Source organism: Nelumbo lutea, chromosome 2 (genome assembly GCF_056320005.1).
Source record: "Nelumbo lutea isolate HS-2025 chromosome 2, American lotus-T2T, whole genome shotgun sequence".
Taxonomy (NCBI): Eukaryota; Viridiplantae; Streptophyta; class Magnoliopsida; order Proteales; family Nelumbonaceae; genus Nelumbo; species Nelumbo lutea.
Window position 1 is genome coordinate 105531103 of NC_142685.1, and position 19405 is coordinate 105550507.

General features: G+C 42.5%; 2 protein-coding genes across 2 annotated transcripts; both read right to left on the reverse strand.

Annotated features, from left to right (window-relative positions):
* Window positions 1-12276: 12276 nt before the first annotated feature.
* Window positions 12277-13211, reverse strand: LOC148872515 (zinc finger A20 and AN1 domain-containing stress-associated protein 5-like). Its single transcript, XM_088971122.1, has one exon. The coding sequence runs from the start codon at window positions 13030-13032 to the stop codon at window positions 12538-12540; it is 495 nt and encodes a 164-aa protein (XP_088827248.1). The 5' UTR covers window positions 13033-13211; the 3' UTR covers window positions 12277-12537.
* A 3262-nt stretch (window positions 13212-16473) lies between these two features.
* LOC148872516 (AP2-like ethylene-responsive transcription factor PLT2) lies at window positions 16474-19197 on the reverse strand. Its single transcript, XM_088972616.1, has 9 exons — window positions 19054-19197; window positions 18624-18978; window positions 18403-18485; window positions 18265-18273; window positions 18066-18154; window positions 17884-17957; window positions 17608-17658; window positions 17456-17532; window positions 16474-17357 (listed from the first exon to the last, which is right to left on the reverse strand). Exons 1-9 carry the CDS (start codon window positions 19187-19189, stop codon window positions 16603-16605), a joined length of 1629 nt encoding a protein of 542 aa, XP_088828742.1. The 5' UTR covers window positions 19190-19197; the 3' UTR covers window positions 16474-16602.
* Between the last annotated feature and the right edge of the window lie 208 nt (window positions 19198-19405).

Below are 19405 nucleotides of genomic sequence, written 5' to 3' on the forward strand. Positions count from 1 at the left end.
TGACAACTTGGAAAACACCCAGCCAACAAACTTACGAAGTTGGTGACCTACCCGGGCACTAGTCTGGCCGGCCTGGCACGACCTGCGCGCAGCCTAATGCGGGTCTGCGCGACCTGCGCGCGGCACACGCGACCTACGCGACCTGCGCGGCTCACGTGCGGCACACGCGACCTGCGCGACCTGCGCGGCTCGCGCGACCTGCGCGGCCTGCATGAACTGCGCACAGCCTACACAAGCTGCGTGCGGCCTGCGCGACCTGGCCGACCTGGACCAGCCTAGCGCATGATCCGGCCAAGCTGCCCATAAGGTGCCCACCGACAAACCTGTCCTAGACATTGATCCGCCGACTGACACAAGCGCTAGCTTGACAACTTGGTCCAGACACTGACCTGCCGACTGACACAAGCGCCGACCTGACGACCTGGCCTAGACACTGACCTGCCGACTGACGTAGGCGCCCCCATGACAACCCGGCCCAGGCGCCGACCTGGCCGCTTGACACAAGCGCCAGCCTGACGACCTCAAGGAGTTCACCACCATACCCCGGTTCTGACAAGATGCGACGAGTCTTACCGTTTGGAGGCTTTTCACCCACCTAACCCGCGAGGACTCCGGTATATAAAGACCTCACCCCCAAAAGGAGAAGAGGAGGAAAAAAGGGAAGTAACCCTGCTCTCTAGCTCTCTCATATTATCTTCAAAGCTCTCTATAATAAGAGTGCTAACTTAAGCGTCGGAGAGCCTCCACAGGAAAATACCCCCGGGACCTCTGATTCAGTTCTCGCAGGTCCTTCAGCTCCTGCCGCCTACAAAGAGGAGGAAAAGATGGAGTTCTCGGAGGTCCCTCAGCTCCCGCCACCTACAAAGAGGAGGAAAAGATGGAGTTCTCGTAGGTCTCTCAGCTCTCGCCACCTACTATGAGGAGGAAAGGATGAAGTTCTCGCATGTCCCTCAGCTCCCGCTGCCTACAAAGGAAAGAAGACCACCTCATGCTGAGGGCAGCCGGATTGCATCGCACCAGGGAGCTCCAGCATTCTCTAAGTCATCGACCGCCTAATAAGCAGTTCGCCACCAGGCAGTTCGCTACCAGGCAGTTCGCCACCAGGTAGTTCGCCACCAGGTAGTTCGCCACCAAGCAGTTCGCCACCAGGCAGTTCGCCACCAAGCAGTTCGCCACTAGGCAGTTCGCCACCAGGGAGCTCGCCACCAAGCAGTTCGCCACCAGACAGTTCGCCACCGGGTAGTTCGCCACCAGGCAGTTCGCCCCCAGGCAATTCTCCACCGAGTAGTTCGCTAGTAGGCAGTTCACCACCAAGTAGCTCATCACTAAGGCACTCCACCACCGGGTCAAATAACGAGGTACTTAGCCAAAAAATTTTACATCACAAAACATTGGTACGTGGCCGAAAACGGTTACATCAATTGGCGCCGTCTGTGGGAACACGCTACAAAAAGCTAAGTTCTCATCCTACAAAAGCTAAGTTCTCATCTTGCCAAAACTAAGTCCTCACTTTTTAGAAATTGAAGCTATCGCTTTATAGTTTACATTTTTTATGAACTCAGAGACTATGCAGGGAGCTAACGGACTAAGTAGCTCTACCAACCTTACTTTCAATTCAGATAATGCCACATCAGTACTCTCCGCAAGGTACCCCCTACAAAGATGAGCTCTTCGTGGCTTTCGCGGGAGTTGGAGGCCAACTGACTACATAGGCGCCCTTATCGGTCGAGCCTTCCAAGGCTCCCGTGTGAGCTGGCAACCTAAAGTTAGTAGTGTTGCCCTCGAAGGTCGAGCCTCTAGTAGCTTCTTGTAGGAGTAGGTGACCAGCATTACGAAGCTGATGCAGGCCAAGCCTATGGGCCACATTACTACTTAAGACCCGGTCGCCTCTCCAGCACGGGCAAAGTCAAAAAAGAGTAGACCACTAGTCACTCCAAAGCCTACGGGCCACATTACTACCTAAGACCCGATCGCCTCTCCGGCACGGGCAAAGTCAGAAAAGAGTAGACCACTAGTCACTCCAAATCCTATGGGCCACATTACTACTTAAGACCCAGTCAGCTCTCCGACACGGGCAAAGTTAGAAAAGAGTAGACCACTAGTCACTCCCAAAGCCTACGTGCCACATTACTACTAAAGACCCGGTTGCCTCTCAAACACGGGCAAAAGTCAAAGAAGAGTAGACTACAAGTTGCTCCCAAAGCCTACGGGCCACACTAGTAATTGGATCAGCACTTACTAGCTCATCGACTTACGGGCCAAAAGAAATCTACTCCCTTCACTGAGTTACTATCAGCTCGGGAATGGGGGGCTATTGATGAGGGCAGATTTGGCCCTCCAGTGAAATTGTGACACATGGCACCTCGTGACAACTAGGAAAACACCCAGCCAACAAACTTACGAAGTTGGTGACCTACCCAGGCACCAGTCTGGCCGGCCTGGCACGACCTGCACGCGGCCTGATGCGCGTCTGCGCGATCTGCGCACGGCACATGCGACTTGCGCGAACTGTGCATGGCCTGTGAGAGCTACGTGCAGCCTGTACGACCTGGCCGACCTGGACCAGCCTAGCGCATGATCCGGCCAAGTCGCCCATAAGGTGCCCACCGACAAACCTGGCCTAGACACTGACCCACCGACTAACACAAGCGCCAGCTTGACAACCCGGTCTAGACACTGACCTGCCGAGTGACACAGGCGCTGACCTGACGACCTGGCCTAGACACTGACCCGCTGACTGATGCAGGTGCCCCCCTGACAACTCGGCCCAGGTGCCGACCTAGCCGCCTGACACAAGCGCCAGCCTGATGACCTCGAGGAGTTCACCACCATACCCCGGTTCTGACAGGATGCGACGAGTCTTACCGTTTGGAGGCTTTTCACCCACCTAACCCGCGAAGACTCCGGTATATAAAGACCTCACCCCCCAAAGGAGAAGAGGAGGAAAAAAGGGAAGTAACCCTGCTCTTTAGCTCTCTCATATTATCTTTAAAGCTCTCTATAATAAGAGTGCTAACTTAAGCGTCGGAGAGCCCCCACCGAAAAATACCCCTGGGACCTCTGATTCAGTTCTCGCAGGTCCTTCAGCTCCCGCCGCCTACAAAGACGAGGAAAAGATGGAGTTCTCGGAGGTCCCTCAGCTCCCGCCACCTACAAAGAGGAGGAAAAGATGGAGTTCTCGCAGGTTCCTCAGCTCCCGCCACCTACAAAGAGGAGGAAAAGATGAAGTTCTCGTAGGTCCCTCAGCTCCCGTTGCCTACAAAGGAAAGAAGACCACCTCATGCCAAGGGTAGCTGGATTGTGCCGCACCAGGGAGCTCTAGCATTCTCTAAGTCACCGGCCGCCTAATAAGCAGTTTGTCACCAGGCAGTTCGCTACCAGGTAGTTTGCCACCGAGCAGTTCGCCACCAGGCAGTTCACCACCAAGCAGTTCGCCACTAGGAAGTTTGCCACCAAGCAGTTTGCCACCAATCAGTTCGCCACTAGGCAATTCGCCACTAGGGAGCTCGCCACCAGGCAGTTCGCCACCGGGCAGTTTGCCACCAGGCAGTTCTCCACCGAGCAGTTCGCCAGTAGGCAGTTCACCACCAAATAGCTCATCACTAAGGCACGCCACCACCAGGTCAAATAACGAGGTACTTAGCCAAAAAAATTTACATCACAAAACATTGGTACGTGGCCGAAAACGGTTACATCAGATACCTATGGACGTAGGCTATAAGCCAAACCATGTAAATTTTTAAGTCTGTGCTTTGCATTGCTTTGTCTTACGTTTTCCTCTTGTTTTTCTCTGCTTGCCATGTCATTTTTTGTTTTTGGATTCATTTGCTTTGCAACACCCTTGGTTTTGTAAATATAACCACATGGAACGATTTGAGTTGTAGACTACCTTTTCAAAAAAGATGCAAGTAGTGGCTGTCAATTGGACTGGATTTGGTCCAATATGATCCAACAAACAAATATGAGTCCATTACAGATGGACCAAGTTTAATCCGACCTGATGAATAATTTGGACCATTTTGGATCAATTTAATTTAATGTCTAGACTATCCAATCTGTTCAAATTGATTTTAATTTAGATTGATTATAACCCAGACCTGGTCTATTAACATTTGTATTCTTATCTTTTATCAATGAACTGGACATTGATTCAATCTGACCTAATCCAATACAAATCCATTACAAATGGACCAAGTCCAATCCAATCCACCAAATACTTTGGATCATTAAGTTTGAACTTGTCCAATTTAATATATTTTATTAGTTCGTTCAATTCATCGAAATTGACTTTGATTTGAACTGGATCGAACCCAAAACCTGTCCACGGATAGCCATAGATACAAGGGTGAGATAGTTGAACACTTGAAATGGGCAAACATTGCCCCACATCACCCAATTTAGCCCTGATTTGGTTCATAATTCATTGCGATTGCTTTCCCGTGGGCCAAAGTTGGACTCCACTTCATCCCTTTATTACCTACCTAATTTCTTTCGGCTAAGTTTCAATTTTAAAGTAACAAAAGTAATGATAGGACCAACCCAACCTTCACAACTAGGGTTTTCAACTCCTCAAGATATTATCGTAGGCCCCATTAGCACAAAACTCACTTTTCTATTTCAAAGAGAGTGATTGCTCCACCAATGTAAACAATGACTGAAAATCTCCTGTCAATATATGATTTTAGTTGTATAGCTTCATCTTCTTTGCTTTTGGAAAACTAGAAAGAAAGGAACAAAAGAAGAGATAAAACATAAAGTTTGACATGTTGCTTGAATAAAAGGTCTTGTCAAAGAATTTTTATTGGCTTTCTTTGATTTGGATTCTGGTTCCGATAACTCATGCGCGAGGTTTCTTTACACTACACGGGCAATCAAATATGTGATGGATGGATCTAACGGTAAGTGTCCGTTTGGATCATAGTCGGAATTAGAATTGGATTGGTCTATTTCAATAGTTTGTTTGGTTCAGATAGGAATATGAATTAGAATAAATAGGAATGTAATTTCATTCCTAAGGGAGGGACAGGGAATGACCATTCCCTCAAATAGAGGTATGCCATTGTAGAAGGAATGAAAATGGAATTCTGATTCTACCGAACCAAATAGTTGGAATCAAAATACCCATTCCGATTCCGATTACAGACTCCTATCCCCGTGAAACAAACAGGGCCTAAAATTAATTGTTTAGTTGGCATTCTACAATATGAATATGTTTTTTTTAATTTATTTTTGGAATTACTATACAAAAACATGTTCTTGAATTCTATTTTTTTGTTTCCGAAGGGAGAAATAAGTTGGTTTTGTCTCAAAAAACAATACATGTTTTTGAAACCAAGGCCATGTTTGGGAGTGCTTAAAAATAAGTGCTTATTTGGGTCATTAAGCACTTATTGGTATTTGGGAAATAAACCCAAAATAAATACTTATTTTAAAAATAAGGACTAATTTTTTAAGCCCAAATTTCCAGTTTTTTTAAGTGCTTATACAATAAGACTTATTCAATTTTTTTCTTCCAAAATTATCCCTAGTTGAATTTTATAGAAGTATTTTTATGAAAGCACTTTTATAAAAGTACTTTTATTAATGCATTTTTACAAAAAACACTTTTATAAAAGTACTTTTATGAAAGCACTTTTATGAAAACACTTTTATGAAAGCACTTTTACGAAAGCACTTTTATGAAAACACTTTTGTGAGTACTTTTATGAAAGCACTTATATGAAAACACTTATGAAAGTAGTTTTATGAAAACACTTTTATGAAAGTACTTTTATGAAAGCACTCTTACGGAAGTACTTTTACGAAAGCACTTCCGCAAAAGTACTTCCATAAGAGTTTTTATAAAACTACTTTCACAAAAGTGCTTTCGTAAAAGTACTTCCGTAAAAGTGTTTTTATAAAACTACTTTCATAAAAGTGTTTTTATAAAAGTAATTTAACAAAAGTGCTTTCAAAGGGTATACTTTGAACATTTGAAAGAAAAATGAAGGACAAAATAGTCACAAATGCTTAAAGTGCTTATTAGAGAAAAAGACTACCAAACGCCCAATATAAATAAGTTTTTATTTTAAAAAATAAGTACTTGAAAAAGTTGGATGTCAAATGCAAATAAGTGATTATTTGAATAAGCACTTGTTTAAGCACTTATTTTTAACTTAAGCACTTCCAAACATGGCCTAAGAAAATATTGGTTTTTAAAACAAAAACAAATTTTCTAATATAGAAATCATATGATTTATGGAATATAATGTTGAATAATCAGATAAAATATGTGTTGGAAACCATATTCAAAAACATGTTTTTGGTTTTAATACTTTTGAAGATAAAAAAATAGATACACAATCAAGAACATATTTTTTTTTGTGTTTTTTTTTTCAAACAAGATGATTTTGATTTGTTTTTAGAACTAACAACTAGAAAAACAATTCCTGTTGTAGAACGCCCCTTAGTGTAGTGAATAACTCCACTAATTAATTTTGAACACAGATATTTAGTTCAGACAGAAAAACTAAAAAGAATTGTATAATCGGCCTTTTGAAGAAACACAATTTTTTCGTATCCAAGTGTGGAGACTTTGAAACAAGGTTTTAAAACCGACCCGGATAACGGACCAGTCAAGGCACCATTTTCCGGTTCGGCGGTTCAACCGTCTAACTCGAACGGTTCGACCCATGACATCATAAAAAAATAAAAATTATTTATATGTAATAAAAAATAGCAAGTAACTCTCTCGTCTCTTCCCTTTAAAATGAGTCTTGACTGCGACCTGGGTGGCGTTGAGCCAGGTTTTTGTTAAGCTCTACGACATCCCAAATTCCCAATCCATCTTTTGGATGCAAGAGGAGGTGAACTGCTTGATTCCGAGACGCTAGAGACCTTTGATCTCTTTACCGTAGCTCGAGGAAATCATGCAATCAGCGATGGACTTGAGATCCGAAATTGTGAGCGTTGGAAGCTTGCTCGACCTTGGAGGTAGAGTGAGCGACAACATGGACATCGTCTTCATAACTGTCATTGTAATCGGAGGTGCTGGATGGAAGCAGAGACGAGGGAGGAGCGGCCGGAGATGGATTCGGGATAGAGATGATCGAGACGATAGCAATTCGGGATCGAGATGATTGCGAACGGCGAACGGTGAACGGCGATAGTGGGCTTGGTCACCATTGCCCAGTGTCGAGTGCCGCTGCAAGCACATTATTTGCCGCTGCAAGTGCTGGTGAGGGTGAGGTATTTTATTTTTTGTTCGCCGTTGCAATTCGCAGCTGCAAGCGCTAGTGAGGGTGAGGTGTTTTACTTTTTGTTCACTGTTCGTCGTTTGTTGTTCGCCGTTCGCCGCTGCAAGTGAAGGGAGTAAGGGATTCGAACTGGGTTGGGGATATAAAAGGTATTTTATTTTTTGTTTTTTTATTTAAAACATTGGAAACAAAAATATTAACCCGCAAACCGCTGCCCGGGTCGAACGGTTTAACGGTTCGACCGCTCGAGTAAACGGTTTTCTGACTTTTCAATGCTTTTTAACAATTTCTGGTTTTTTGCAAAACCGGACCAGGGGACTGACCGGTTACCGGTTTTTTGGTCTAACCATCCGGTCCGGTCTAGTTTTAAAAACCATGCTTTGAAACATGGTCCGAGTCAGATCACATTAACGTAAACAACATGGTTGCATGGTTTTGTTTTTGAAAAACAAGAACAACAACCAAATCAGTATCATTTTGTTGCAGTTGTTTTTATTTTCAAAAAACAAAACCAATCATGATTGTTGAATATCCCTACATTGTTGAAAAAACCTGTGCACCAAGTCAAATTCTAAGGTTCTGTTTGGTTTATCCAACCAGTCAACAACAAAAAATCCTCCCACCTCTCCTTGTAAACCCTCCACCAAGCTAGAAACCTTCTTGTAAGTGATTGGCTTATACAAAAAAAAAAGGGTACAAATTATTTAATTGTATAATTATTTTTCAAAGTACAATTATTTTACCCTTCAAACAATGACCCACTAGTTGAGATTGTCAGTTGGCGTCTCTCCAAATAGGTGTGGGATCAAACCCACAAAATCACATGCTTTTTGTAATATGGCTAGTTGGCCGCCTGTTCGCCCTTTTCTGTCCCCAGACCTTATTCCAAGGTTTTAATAACCTACTAGAACTGCAACCGTTCTAGCCACTGGTTTTTACGTCAATGTTTAGCCATCTAGTTCGAATTTATGGCCTGTTCCAACTGAAAAAAAATAAAAATAAAAAATGGTCATAAATTGTTGAATAGGTCAATGGTTTGACCACCTAGGTCAATGGGGTCATTAAACAAATCAATAGTTTTTGGCTAAGGACCGGGTTCCAGGTTGAACGGTCCTACTATTTGAATCAACAATGGTTCGAAAACGCTACCTTTATATATTTTCCTATAATATATACTATTCATCGTATCAAAAAATGTTTCATCCTATTTAGGGTTATGTCTTGATTCTCCTCAAAGATACTTATTCTATAGGTATTTTGCTTGAATTTGTTCCTTCCAAAGATTTCGTCTCTTATTGGTGGCAGAACATCCTAAGTATTAGGAATAGTCTTACTCCCACTTCTGTTGGAAAGCAGGGGATGGAGCTCGAATAAACTCTCATAATGATCCCGGGATCTCGAGTCTCCCCTCCAATAAACCCCAACCCCAACAACTATAAGATCCCTTTGGCAGAGATTGGATTGTAAAATACCTCATCACCTCCCATGGGTTTTGGAATTCCCAACTCTTATACCATGTCTTTATAGACTTATTAGCTGAGGCTATTTTAAACATCCCCCTGACTCCCCAATGTCAAGCAGAAAAGCTTCAATGGAAAAAATCTAAGGATGGAGAATACTTGGTTCAATCGGCTTACAAAAATTTCTCAAGCACTAAAACCATGGGCCCCTCTCGAGAACAAATTAAGTGGTGAAGGTTGTGGACCACAAAAGCACCCTTTCGATGTCAACTCCTTGGATGGAAATTCCTAATGAATGGAGTTAAGACGAAGCAATCCACTTGGATTCTAAGACACTTAGGGGATTCCTCTTGTGTCCTTTGTGGCAATGCACCAGAAACATCGGCGCACCTCTTCTTTTAATGTCCTCTAGCAAGGGCAGTTTGGTTGTCAACACAAATTGGATTTAATCCAGAAGCCTTCATAGTCTCAGGAACACCAGACTTCCTATCATGGTGGCTTGAAAGGAACCCTGGGAAGAAAAGTCTCGCTGATTTCTTTTTGGCTAGGCTGCTAGCCATCCTAAGGGCTATATGGGACTATAGAAATGAAGTGATCTTCAAAGAAAAGTCCCCAGACTCCCTTGAAGTCATAAGGAAAGCAAACTTTTACATCCCAGATATAGAAGATCAAAATTGGTCTCAATCTCACCACCAACCTGAACAAAATGACATACCTATCCACAATCTACCCCTCGATAACTATTGCTGATGGATCCTAGAACCCAACAACTATTTCAGCCTCCACAAGTTTATATATAGTCTCTTACACACATAATGTTTGCTTTGTAAAAGGACAACAATGCAATGCCATTAACGCCTCATAAGTTGAGCTTTGGGCAATCATTAAAGGCTTGAGAAGACTTATTTTGCTAGGTATCAACCATGCAAAAACTCAGAGAAACCAGGGGAAACACAAGGTGGAATGAACAGGCACTGATGGAGCATATCAAATTTCTTCTCTCTTTTTTTGTGGAACTTAAAATTATGTATGTAAACAAGAATGATATAGGCCTAGCCCATGACACAGCAAAAAGGGCCAATGTAAATAGAACTTACATTTTGACCCCTAGACCCCTCCCCTTGAGACATAGCTCGTATCTCAGCATGAGGGGTCTTCTTTTGTATCCTTAGCTTTGTTGTTTTTGCAATGGATATCTTTGCTTACAAAAAAAAAAAAAAGAACAACTCATAAGTACGGTATATGGTGAGATGTGCCTGTAAGGTTAGTTTGAGGTTCGCTATTTGAGTAACAAATTCGGTACAGGAGATATTTTCGATATATAGTGAGACGAGTCTGTAAGGTCAGTGTGAGGATGCACTATGTGAATAGTAGATCCGGTCTCTTATTAGAGTAATTACTAGCCCAACTTTAACTGAATTAAGAAATCGATTGTATCCTAAATAGTTTATTGAAGGTGTCTCAATCAATACAGCTCAATTAGAGCTAAAGTCCTCTCAATCCCAAGAGGGCTCTTAGTTAGCCTGGAGTTCAAATCGGCACCCCCCACAGTCCCACAATACATCTTCTTGGTGTATTGAGAACATCTCCTGATAATAAATCAAGAATGATAATGTCATCATTGAGAGATGTTGCTAATACATGACGGATATGTGCTTGGGGACGTTGTGGGGGCAGTTATAATTTAGTTATTTTTTTAAATGAAAAGTATGTGATGAGACCCTTGATATAATCGTATAATCTGCCATTTACTACAATCCATATATTTCAAAATACAATTTGGAAATGGGTATAAATCATATAATATAAAAAATATAAAAAAATTCAAACAAAATAACATGTGTCGAATATCATATGTTCTTTATACTAAACAAAATAAAATAATAACCGAGAATTTCATCATATAAAAGGAGATTTAATATCTAGCCCGTGACCCACGAACTGAGTTAAACAGTTTTAAAATATGACAAACTGGACCATTGGATCATTGGCTCAGGTATCTTTTACTAAGGGCCGAATGGGCCTGAAATCCGGGTTGGATTGTAAAAATTGTTTATATGGTCAAAAGGTGGCTCTTCCCACAAAAGATATCTATCCAAATTCCATGTATGAGTAAAGAAATCAATAGATTCAAACAAACAAAATTCATCGCATTCAATCCTTTTTCAATAAAAAAAGTATTATTTCAATTTTCAAAGCGGTTGTTGTCGCAAAGGTCCATTTCCTTGGCCGTATACTGTGGGCTATTACATCGTGGTCCATTTTAATAAATGTCACAGGCCTCACTTCTCCAATGCCGAATATTGATATTCCTCCTACTTGTCCATTTTAGCTCTTAGAAAACGATATGATTCCAATAAATCTAATCTCTTTCTCTCTCTCATGCGAACAAAAGGACGTGGGAGTTTGGCCCATATATTTCCCTCTCCAAATACCCAGTCTAAAGCTTTTGCCACGTGTAAAAAATAAAATTTTTAATAATTTATTGTATAGGGCTGACGTGGATTTGCATTGATGCAAAGTCACCTGTGTTCGGTTCTGTAAGCATTTATTGAAAAAATACCGCCACCACATTAGTGCCATATAAGTATTGGTGTTTATTATGAAGTAAAATAAAACATTTTACCGTCTATGAAATAGATGATAGAAAATTAAAACACTTTGGTTTTTGTATAGAGTATTTGGAAAAACATCAAATTCTTGTTTCTCCAAAGTCCGAATTCAACTCAACCAAACAAAAAGAATGAAAAATTTAAAATAAAAAAATATAAATAAACATTTAAAATGAAAAAGATACAAATAAACAGCCCAAGCAACCAAACACATACTTCATACATACTTCATGTGCGGTGGACTCATGTTGATCCGATTAGACTTAGAAAGTCGAAATAATATATATGTAATTTTGTATGTAATATACAGTTCAATTTACGGTTTACGATTTGATTTCTAAAATCAAAACCGTAAATTAAAATTTAAAAATCACAAACCAAACCGTTTTTACACTCAAATCAAACCAAAGTTACCAAACCACAAATTTCAATCACATTCGATTCGGTTTGGCTGGACCATATAATAAAAACCCCAAGAATTGAGAATATCTATATTTCATTAGTCTTTCCCTTTATTTAGGTGGACCCTCGCTTTAGGGCGATTTCAGCGTTGGGTTAGAGGCTTTCACTACAACTGGCTAGGGTGGTGAGTCGGGTCGGCTCAGGATTAGACCAAAGTGGGCCAAGTGCAATTGATTAGTGACCCACACGGTGAGTCCGTGACCCAAGATGAGGCTCCCAGGTTCAGCTTTAGGAGGGGAGACGTAATTGAAGCGAGAACGTACTAAAAAAAAAAGTCAGAACTCAGAAGCATGGTCGTCTCTCTTTATCCACACATGGCAGTTCAAGAAATTTTTATGCCGATATTACCCTCCTTCATTTTATAAATTTCCAGAAACATGCCCCTCAATCTGTCACCGTTTTCCAACTCATAATTCATTCCCAAGCATTAATGGAAAAGCAATAAATAAATTAAAACAAAATATGAACCGAACAGAAAATTAAACCAGAAGCAAATCACAAGAAATATAGAGAATAAAATAATTTTTTTATAATATAAAAATAAAAACAAGGTAAACCAGAGAGAATTTCATTATAATTTTTGTTCACAGTTCCACAAATCTCCTCTTTCTCTGTCTCTGTCTCTCTTTCTCTCTCTCGTCTCTCGCTCGCAATTAGTCGGTCGAGAGCGGTGTAACCAGAGGTCACGAGATCGAGTCTCCAATTCTGCACACGTCCTTAAGTTTTCTTCTTTACAATCACACGATCCTTTTTTGCCCTTAATTATCCTCAGACTCTAACGATCTTGGCAGCTTTAACCACCGGGTTTTCCCTCGCGATCGCCTCCCGACCGGCAGCCTTGTAATCGAAACTGCACTCGTGCCGGTCGGAATACCTGTGCTCCGAACAGAACAGCTCCCCGCACCGACACCTGAACCCAGTCAACCCCACCTTCCTCCGGCAACCCGAGCAGCGGTTTACCTCTCGCTTCACCACCGCGGCTGACGCCGCCTCAGATGCCGCCGTCGTATCGCGCTTCGTCACCTCCTTAAAAATCCGCGTCTCCGCCGGACGGTCGGATCTCTCCGGCGATCGGACCGAGCTGGATCTGGGCTTGTCCTTTCCCGAGAACTTAAGGGGCGTAAGGACCCCGGCGGAGGCCTTGAAGCAGTTCTGGCACATGTTATTTGTGGTGGGGTTGCCGGGGAATCCGCAGTTGTTGATGCAGAGGGTTAGGGTTTCGGGGACCTTGAATTCGGTCTCCTCTTTCTCTCTTTGAGCCATTTTTTTATCTTTCCTTTTCGATTTCGATCTGCGCTTGTTCGAAGCGGAAGAGAAAACAGCGCCGGTGAGAGGGAGTGGTGGGTTCTCGGCGGAAACGAACGAAGAAATATTTGGGTTTGGGGTGGGAAAGGGGGGTTTTTTATGGGGGGATTCCAAGGTCGGTAATGGCGATGGAATATGGGCCGCTTTGGAACGCGCATCAGACGTTTTTCTTCATTACTTTTACCATTATGCCCCTATTATTTTCTCCAAATTACATCACATGCCTGCGCTCTGGATCAGCTCTGACGTGTTGACGTTTCTCGTGCGGGAGAAGAATTGATGTATGGTTTTACTGTATATCGACTTTCGTGGGTCCCATGGAATCGACGGCTCTCCTTTGGAGATGAATCAACAATATCGAGATGATATAGGGGTGAAATTGGAATTTAGAGTACCCCACAGTTTTTTAGTGATGGGATTTCCTGCTCTCCAGCCGCCCTATCTGACCGCCCTTTTCTCTTTCTTTTCACGGGGTGGGGTCGCTCTCGTCCCTAACTTGCCGAACACGTGGGATAAAATCATCCGTACACGTGGCACGCGGATGTCTACTGTCTAAACTCTAAAGTTGGTTGCAATTTGCAAATAGAAAACGAGTCGTTTCTCTGCTAATTCCGCATTTCCGCGGCTCAAATGGCTTCTGCGAATTAGGGGGTGCAAGTCAGCTGGGTTGGGCTGGGTTTAAGGTCCATTCAACCCAAGCCCAGCCTACATTCAAATTTTACATACTTCATTTGAATTTGGGCCCGGACCGGCCTTAATTTGGGTCCAGACCTAGCTCGAGGACCAAACACCCAATCCCAGTTTGTGTAAATTTGCGAGATGGCCAGATGGGACCAAACACCCAATCCTTTTCCGTGTAGAGCCGATTATGTGGCTTGTCTTGGATTGAGCTGGGCCTGGAAAGGATACTAAACATGTTAGTGAGGCCGGGTTCATGGTCAACCCAGGCCCAACCTTTATTGTCCCTACTGTTTTAAAATTTACACTTTACTGTTTGAAAATTGACTAATATTATGTCTAGTATTTCTGATAATTGACTAATACTTTTCTTACCGTTCGTTACTAAAAAGACAAAAAGACTATTTTGCCCTTTATTCTTTTTCAAGTTTTCAAATAAAACAGAGAAAAAAGAGAAAAACGCTGATTCATCAAACCCTATTGGAGCTCGAGGAAGTAGAAAGAAGCCCTAACAGCTCTAGAAGCAGATCTGAAAATAATCTTCCAATTGTTCTAACAGAACATAACAGGAAAATCTCAGGTCCAGCCAAGGGGCTCTATGCTCCTTCTTCCTCTTCTTATTTTTCTTTTTCTTTCTCCCCTGTTCCGTCACCACCGCTATATCTGAAATGATCAACGATCTACTGCACTCATTGTCCCCGATATTAGAAAGGTCAAACTATTCAAGGGAGCTCGTGTTTCGGTCTCCCAAAGCAAATCATAGGTGCACGAACCAGTGGCAGTAGAGGGCAGACCAAATTAGGAAAATGTGATTAGCCTGTGAAAGCTCGGACGATAGGAGAGGCATTAGAGAGGCAGTAGGGGTAGCATCAATCAATTTCCCAATCCGGAATAAAAAATCCAGGCACAATCAAAGTAAGGGTGCAAGTTGGGTGGGTTGGGCCGGGTTTATCGTCAACCTGGGCTTTCTTTCTCCCCTGTTCCGCCACCACCACTACATCTGAAATGATCTGCGATCTACTGCATTCATTGCCCCCCGACATTAGAAAGGTCAAACTATTTGAGGGAGCTCGTGTTTCGGTTTCTCAAAGCAAATCATAGGCGCTTGAACCAGTGGCGGTGGAGGGCAAACCAACTTAGGGAAATGTGATTAGCCTAGGAAAGCTCAGATGATAGGAGAGGCATTAGAGATTTTTTGTCTCCAAGATTGAGGGTTCAAGAGTTCGAATTTTAATCAGAATGTTGAACTACGGTAAGTTCTCTAGGAACGCTGATTTCTATAGCTTCATGGGAATCGAGACGAGGGAGGGGTGTAATATTGGGTTTTAAAAGAATTTTAAACACTATGGGGTCTCACGTATATATGGGTTTTGACGGAATAATAACGGATGCTAACGGTAAGGAAAATATTAGTCAATTGTCAGAAATAATAGGGGTAGCATCAGCCAATTTTCCAATCCAAGGATAAAAAATCTAGACACAATAAATGTAGGGGTGCAAATCTGGTGGATTGGGTCGGGTTTATGATCGACTCAGGCCTGACCCTAAAATTTAGGCTTAAGGCCCGAGCTTGAACTAAGCCCTATCTTCCTAACCCGAGCCTAACACACACTGTAATTTGATGAACTCGGATTAGGCTCAGGCCTGAACTGGGCTTGGGTTGGTCAATACAAATATGTAAATATTTATGCATAACTAACATATATATACATGTGTATAATTGGGCCGGGGTCAGGCTGGGTTCGGTCTACCTAAAAGTTAGGCCTAGGCCCGGTCAAAAAAATTGAAAAACCCAATTTCTTGGGCCCAAGCCGAGCCTGAGGACCAAAAATCCAAGCCCAGGCCGTGTAAAAATTTCGGGCTGGGCTGGTTCAGGCTCGGGTTGGGCCCCCCAAGTTGCACCCCTAAATAAAAGTATCCAACCCCTATTTGCCCATTCTCGCACACAGTCGGGTGCCCATTCACGCGCACAGTCTGGGTGCGGCTGGGGCGTAGCCAAGCCTACGCGCACAAAAAGACGAACCACGGGGATCAGCCGATGTACAGAGGAGGTGTGCTTCTAGATATCTGGACGCTCTCTTCGCGTGGGAAGAACAAAATGGTGATGCTTCCATTTTTGGTTGGATATACCTCTTTAGGGAAAGAAAAATAGAAAATTGGCAACTTTTGGTTGGGCAAGGGGACATATATCTCGTTATGCGTTGTAGCACACGTGGCCTTGCACAGGCAGACTGGTTGGTTCAATAAAAAATTAGAGAAACAGAGAGAAGAGATTCATCATCCAATCCACCGTGTCTCTTTTACTTGGTACTTGCTCCCATTGTTGGTAAAACAGAGAGAAATTCTTAGTTGTGGACAGCCCATTTTTATCTGTCTTTATCAGACAAAGGAGTGCAAAATAACAAAGATTTTGTACCCAAATCAGTAATTTCACTATGGTTGTGCATGGGAACCTTTTCCTACCTTTCCCTCCCTCAGTTCCTTGGTCCAACCATCCAACTACCTGAACCCAATCTGATTTATATATAAATATATATATACTCTCAATTAGATATTTGCATATCAGGAAAACTTTATTTTTATATGCGTAGAATTAAACCTAATTTCATCTATAACTGGGTTTATAATAAAACCCATGTTCGCAAAGATCAGATGAAGACATTTTATTCACGGTTTCTCAATGTAAATAATTTTAGCAAGAAAAAGAAGTCACCAGATGGATCATGGATGACCGCCTCTATAATTGGCCATATACCAAAATTTGATCGAATCATTGTATCAATTAAGAGAGAAGCTTTTGACGATGAGAAGCATAAAACCAAAATTTCATACCGCCCCCATGCAAACCACTCAATTATCATCCCACATTTGAAAAACTCCAGCATTCGAAGCTTGAACTGAGTTCCCCGCCCAGCTGCCATAACCCGCCGGACTCATGTCATAATCAACCTTAACGATCCCGGCGTCAGCTCCTGAACCAATCCCGCCGGCTGCATTCACCGCAGTTGCGTTGGGAGACATCATAATCCCACTACCAAGATACCCACCTCCAGCGTTCACATTGCCATTGAAACTAGAAACAACGCTTCCATTGTTCTCCATGATAGACAATGCCTGTGGTTGTCCCATGTTCATCATTCCATGAAGAAAAGCAGGATGGTTGGCCAGGCAGTTCTGGTTAAACTGACTCTCATGTCCGGCAGCATTAAACAGTGAGGTGGATTGCTGGTGCAGCTGGAGCTGGGTCTGGAGGTAGTTTGGAGGAAACTGAGACTCATGAGCGTACTGAGGACTCTGCTGGTTTTGTAAGGCTAGTAACGTCTGAGGCTGCTCAAATGGTTGCATTAGAGGGTACCCCTGAAAGCCGCTTGAGCTTCCGCTGTAGAAACTCGAGCTACGACTTCTGATTTCCCCTCTCTTCCTCGAACACTCAATCGCTTGACTCTCCTTTAAGCGCTTGGCCGCTCCATTTCCAATGGGCAGTGTGTTGCTCTCCAGAATGCTCTTCACGTCATATCGGCTCATGTCGAAGTTGGTCACTGCATTCAGGCCTCTGAACTTGATAGCCGCGATATCATATGCCTCCGCCGCTTCCTCCTCAGTACCTATACATTAAACAACACAAAACATTATGGTTCAATCACAGAAGTTCTCCCTTCTTCTTTTCTTCCTTTCCTCTCTCTCTCTCTCTCTCTGGACTTACTGAAAGTTCCCAAGTAGAGGTCCTTGTTCCCAGCAACCCTTCCAATGCGAGCTTGCCATCTTCCGTGCTGATGATGCCTGTGTAAACATGAATGAATGAATGAGAGAGAGAGAGAGAGAGAAGAGAAGAAGTATAAGTATTCTCTGTGTTACCTTGTAACCCCACGATACATAGATGCGCCCCTGGAAAAGCCACTACTTTTTCTGAAAGATCAAGGGAGAAAAAGAAGTTAATTAGGAGAGGTTTACTACTGGATAACCAATGCAATAGGTCCTGAACTGTCTTCCATGAATTCATGTTTGATGAAGACAAGCAATTGAGTATAAGAAGAAAGGAGGAAACTGAAGGCCATTCATATAGAATGGTCATATACACCATCAGTTACACGTAAAATGGACGTTTGGATTAAGCTAAGCAATTTGGGTTACCTTCTAAGAGATGCCACAAACTCCTGTCTTGTCATATGCTTCATCTCCTCCAATTCTTTCTCATAGTTACTAATCTGAATGCCACTCAAAGCGATCAAGCATCAATAAGCAAGACGAGAAAAATAATCAAAAGAGGTATTATTAGAACATCCATAATGTGTTTGTATCAATTCTTTACATACAGGAAAATTTGTTGTGGTCGATGTTCCCCAGTACTTCAGAGCGGCCAAGTCATATGCCCTTGCTGCTTTCTCCTCTTTGTCATATCCACCTGCTCAAACCAAGTAACAGATAAATGGGATGAATTTTGAAGGGAAATTAGGAATACCTAAAGAGAATTAGAAAAAGAATAAATGCATGGAATTAGTTATCTCTACTCACCCAAGTACACTTCAAAATGTGAAGAGACCAACGGCAGACCATATTAAAAGGAAAGATAGTCAGTAACTCAAAAAGGGAAAAAAAGGGATATTTTTATTGGGGGGAACCAAACCCTAGAGCCAGAAACTGAAGTTCTACCTTGGCGACCCTTCCTTGATTGACCTTCCCTTCTGCAACTGTTATCCCATAGATGAGCTTCATACCTTCCTGTCCATCTATGCCTGCATTTACATAAAAAAAAAAACAGTATATATTATATTGATTCTATTAGTATTTTTCTTAAATGGAATGATGAGAGAAATCTGTGCAACTGAAGAGAGATGAAACTCATTAAATGATGCGGTTAGAGAGGTACCAACCTTGTTACACCTCGGTATATGGATGTTCTCTGACCGAATGTATCCATAGATCTTCTTGGTGTGACATCAAGGTTACTCGAGCTGCTGACACTCTCAGTGCCCTTAACAGTTCCCATGGAAAGTGTCAATGACTGTAAATTGTTAGAAATTCCTCGAGAATCACTATCGTTAGTGGTAGGAGATTCCAAGCTATCCTCCGGCTGTAGGGTGTTGTTGGATAAGAGGTAGTCAGGCTGGGTTGTTGTAATTTGGTTAAATGTTGCAAGGTTTAGCTCGTTTTCTGGTTTGCTGATGCCGAGAAAATCCGCCACCTTTGGAACTTCCTCGCCACCGTGAGAATTCATCAAGTTCCATTCTACAAGCCAGTAACAGTCATACAGAGATGAAGAGAGAATAAGAAGGGAGAAAGAGGATGGGAAGTTTTCAATACCTTGTATCTGGAAGGAGCTATCCACTGTATCATTTACCAATCCTATAGAAAACTGAGGAGCCGGAGATGGATGGAGATTAGCAGGAACAGAAGACTGAGTATTAGAGATGTTGAAAGCAAGCCAGTTCGAATTCATATTTGCTTTTGCTTTATGTAAAATAGATAGATGTACAGCAGATTTGGTAGTATTGTTAAGATTTTCCTGCAAAAATTTGAAGAGACAAGTTAGGAAAGCTTGTAACAGGAAAGTGGATTGAGAGGCACAGAGAGAATGGGGGTTGGGGAAGACTAAGACGGATTGAGTGAAAGAACTCTTACTCTATTTCTTTTGGGTTAAAGTAGCATTCTCACT

Bases quoted from the DNA above. Each gene is read 5' to 3' on its own strand.
- LOC148872515 (XM_088971122.1), bottom strand. From the start codon at position 13,032: ATGGCTCAAAGAGAGAAAGAGGAGACCGAATTCAAGGTCCCCGAAACC.
- LOC148872516 (XM_088972616.1), bottom strand. From the start codon at position 19,189: ATGAATTCGAACTGGCTTGCTTTCAACATCTCTAATACTCAGTCTTCT. The intron at 18,979-19,053 runs GTATTGAAAACT...ACTGGCTTGTAG, and splicing joins TAGCTCCTTCCAGATACAAG to AATGGAACTTGATGAATTCT. The intron at 17,358-17,455 runs GTAAGTCCAGAG...TTTAATGTATAG, and splicing joins CCTCTACTTGGGAACTTTCA to GTACTGAGGAGGAAGCGGCG.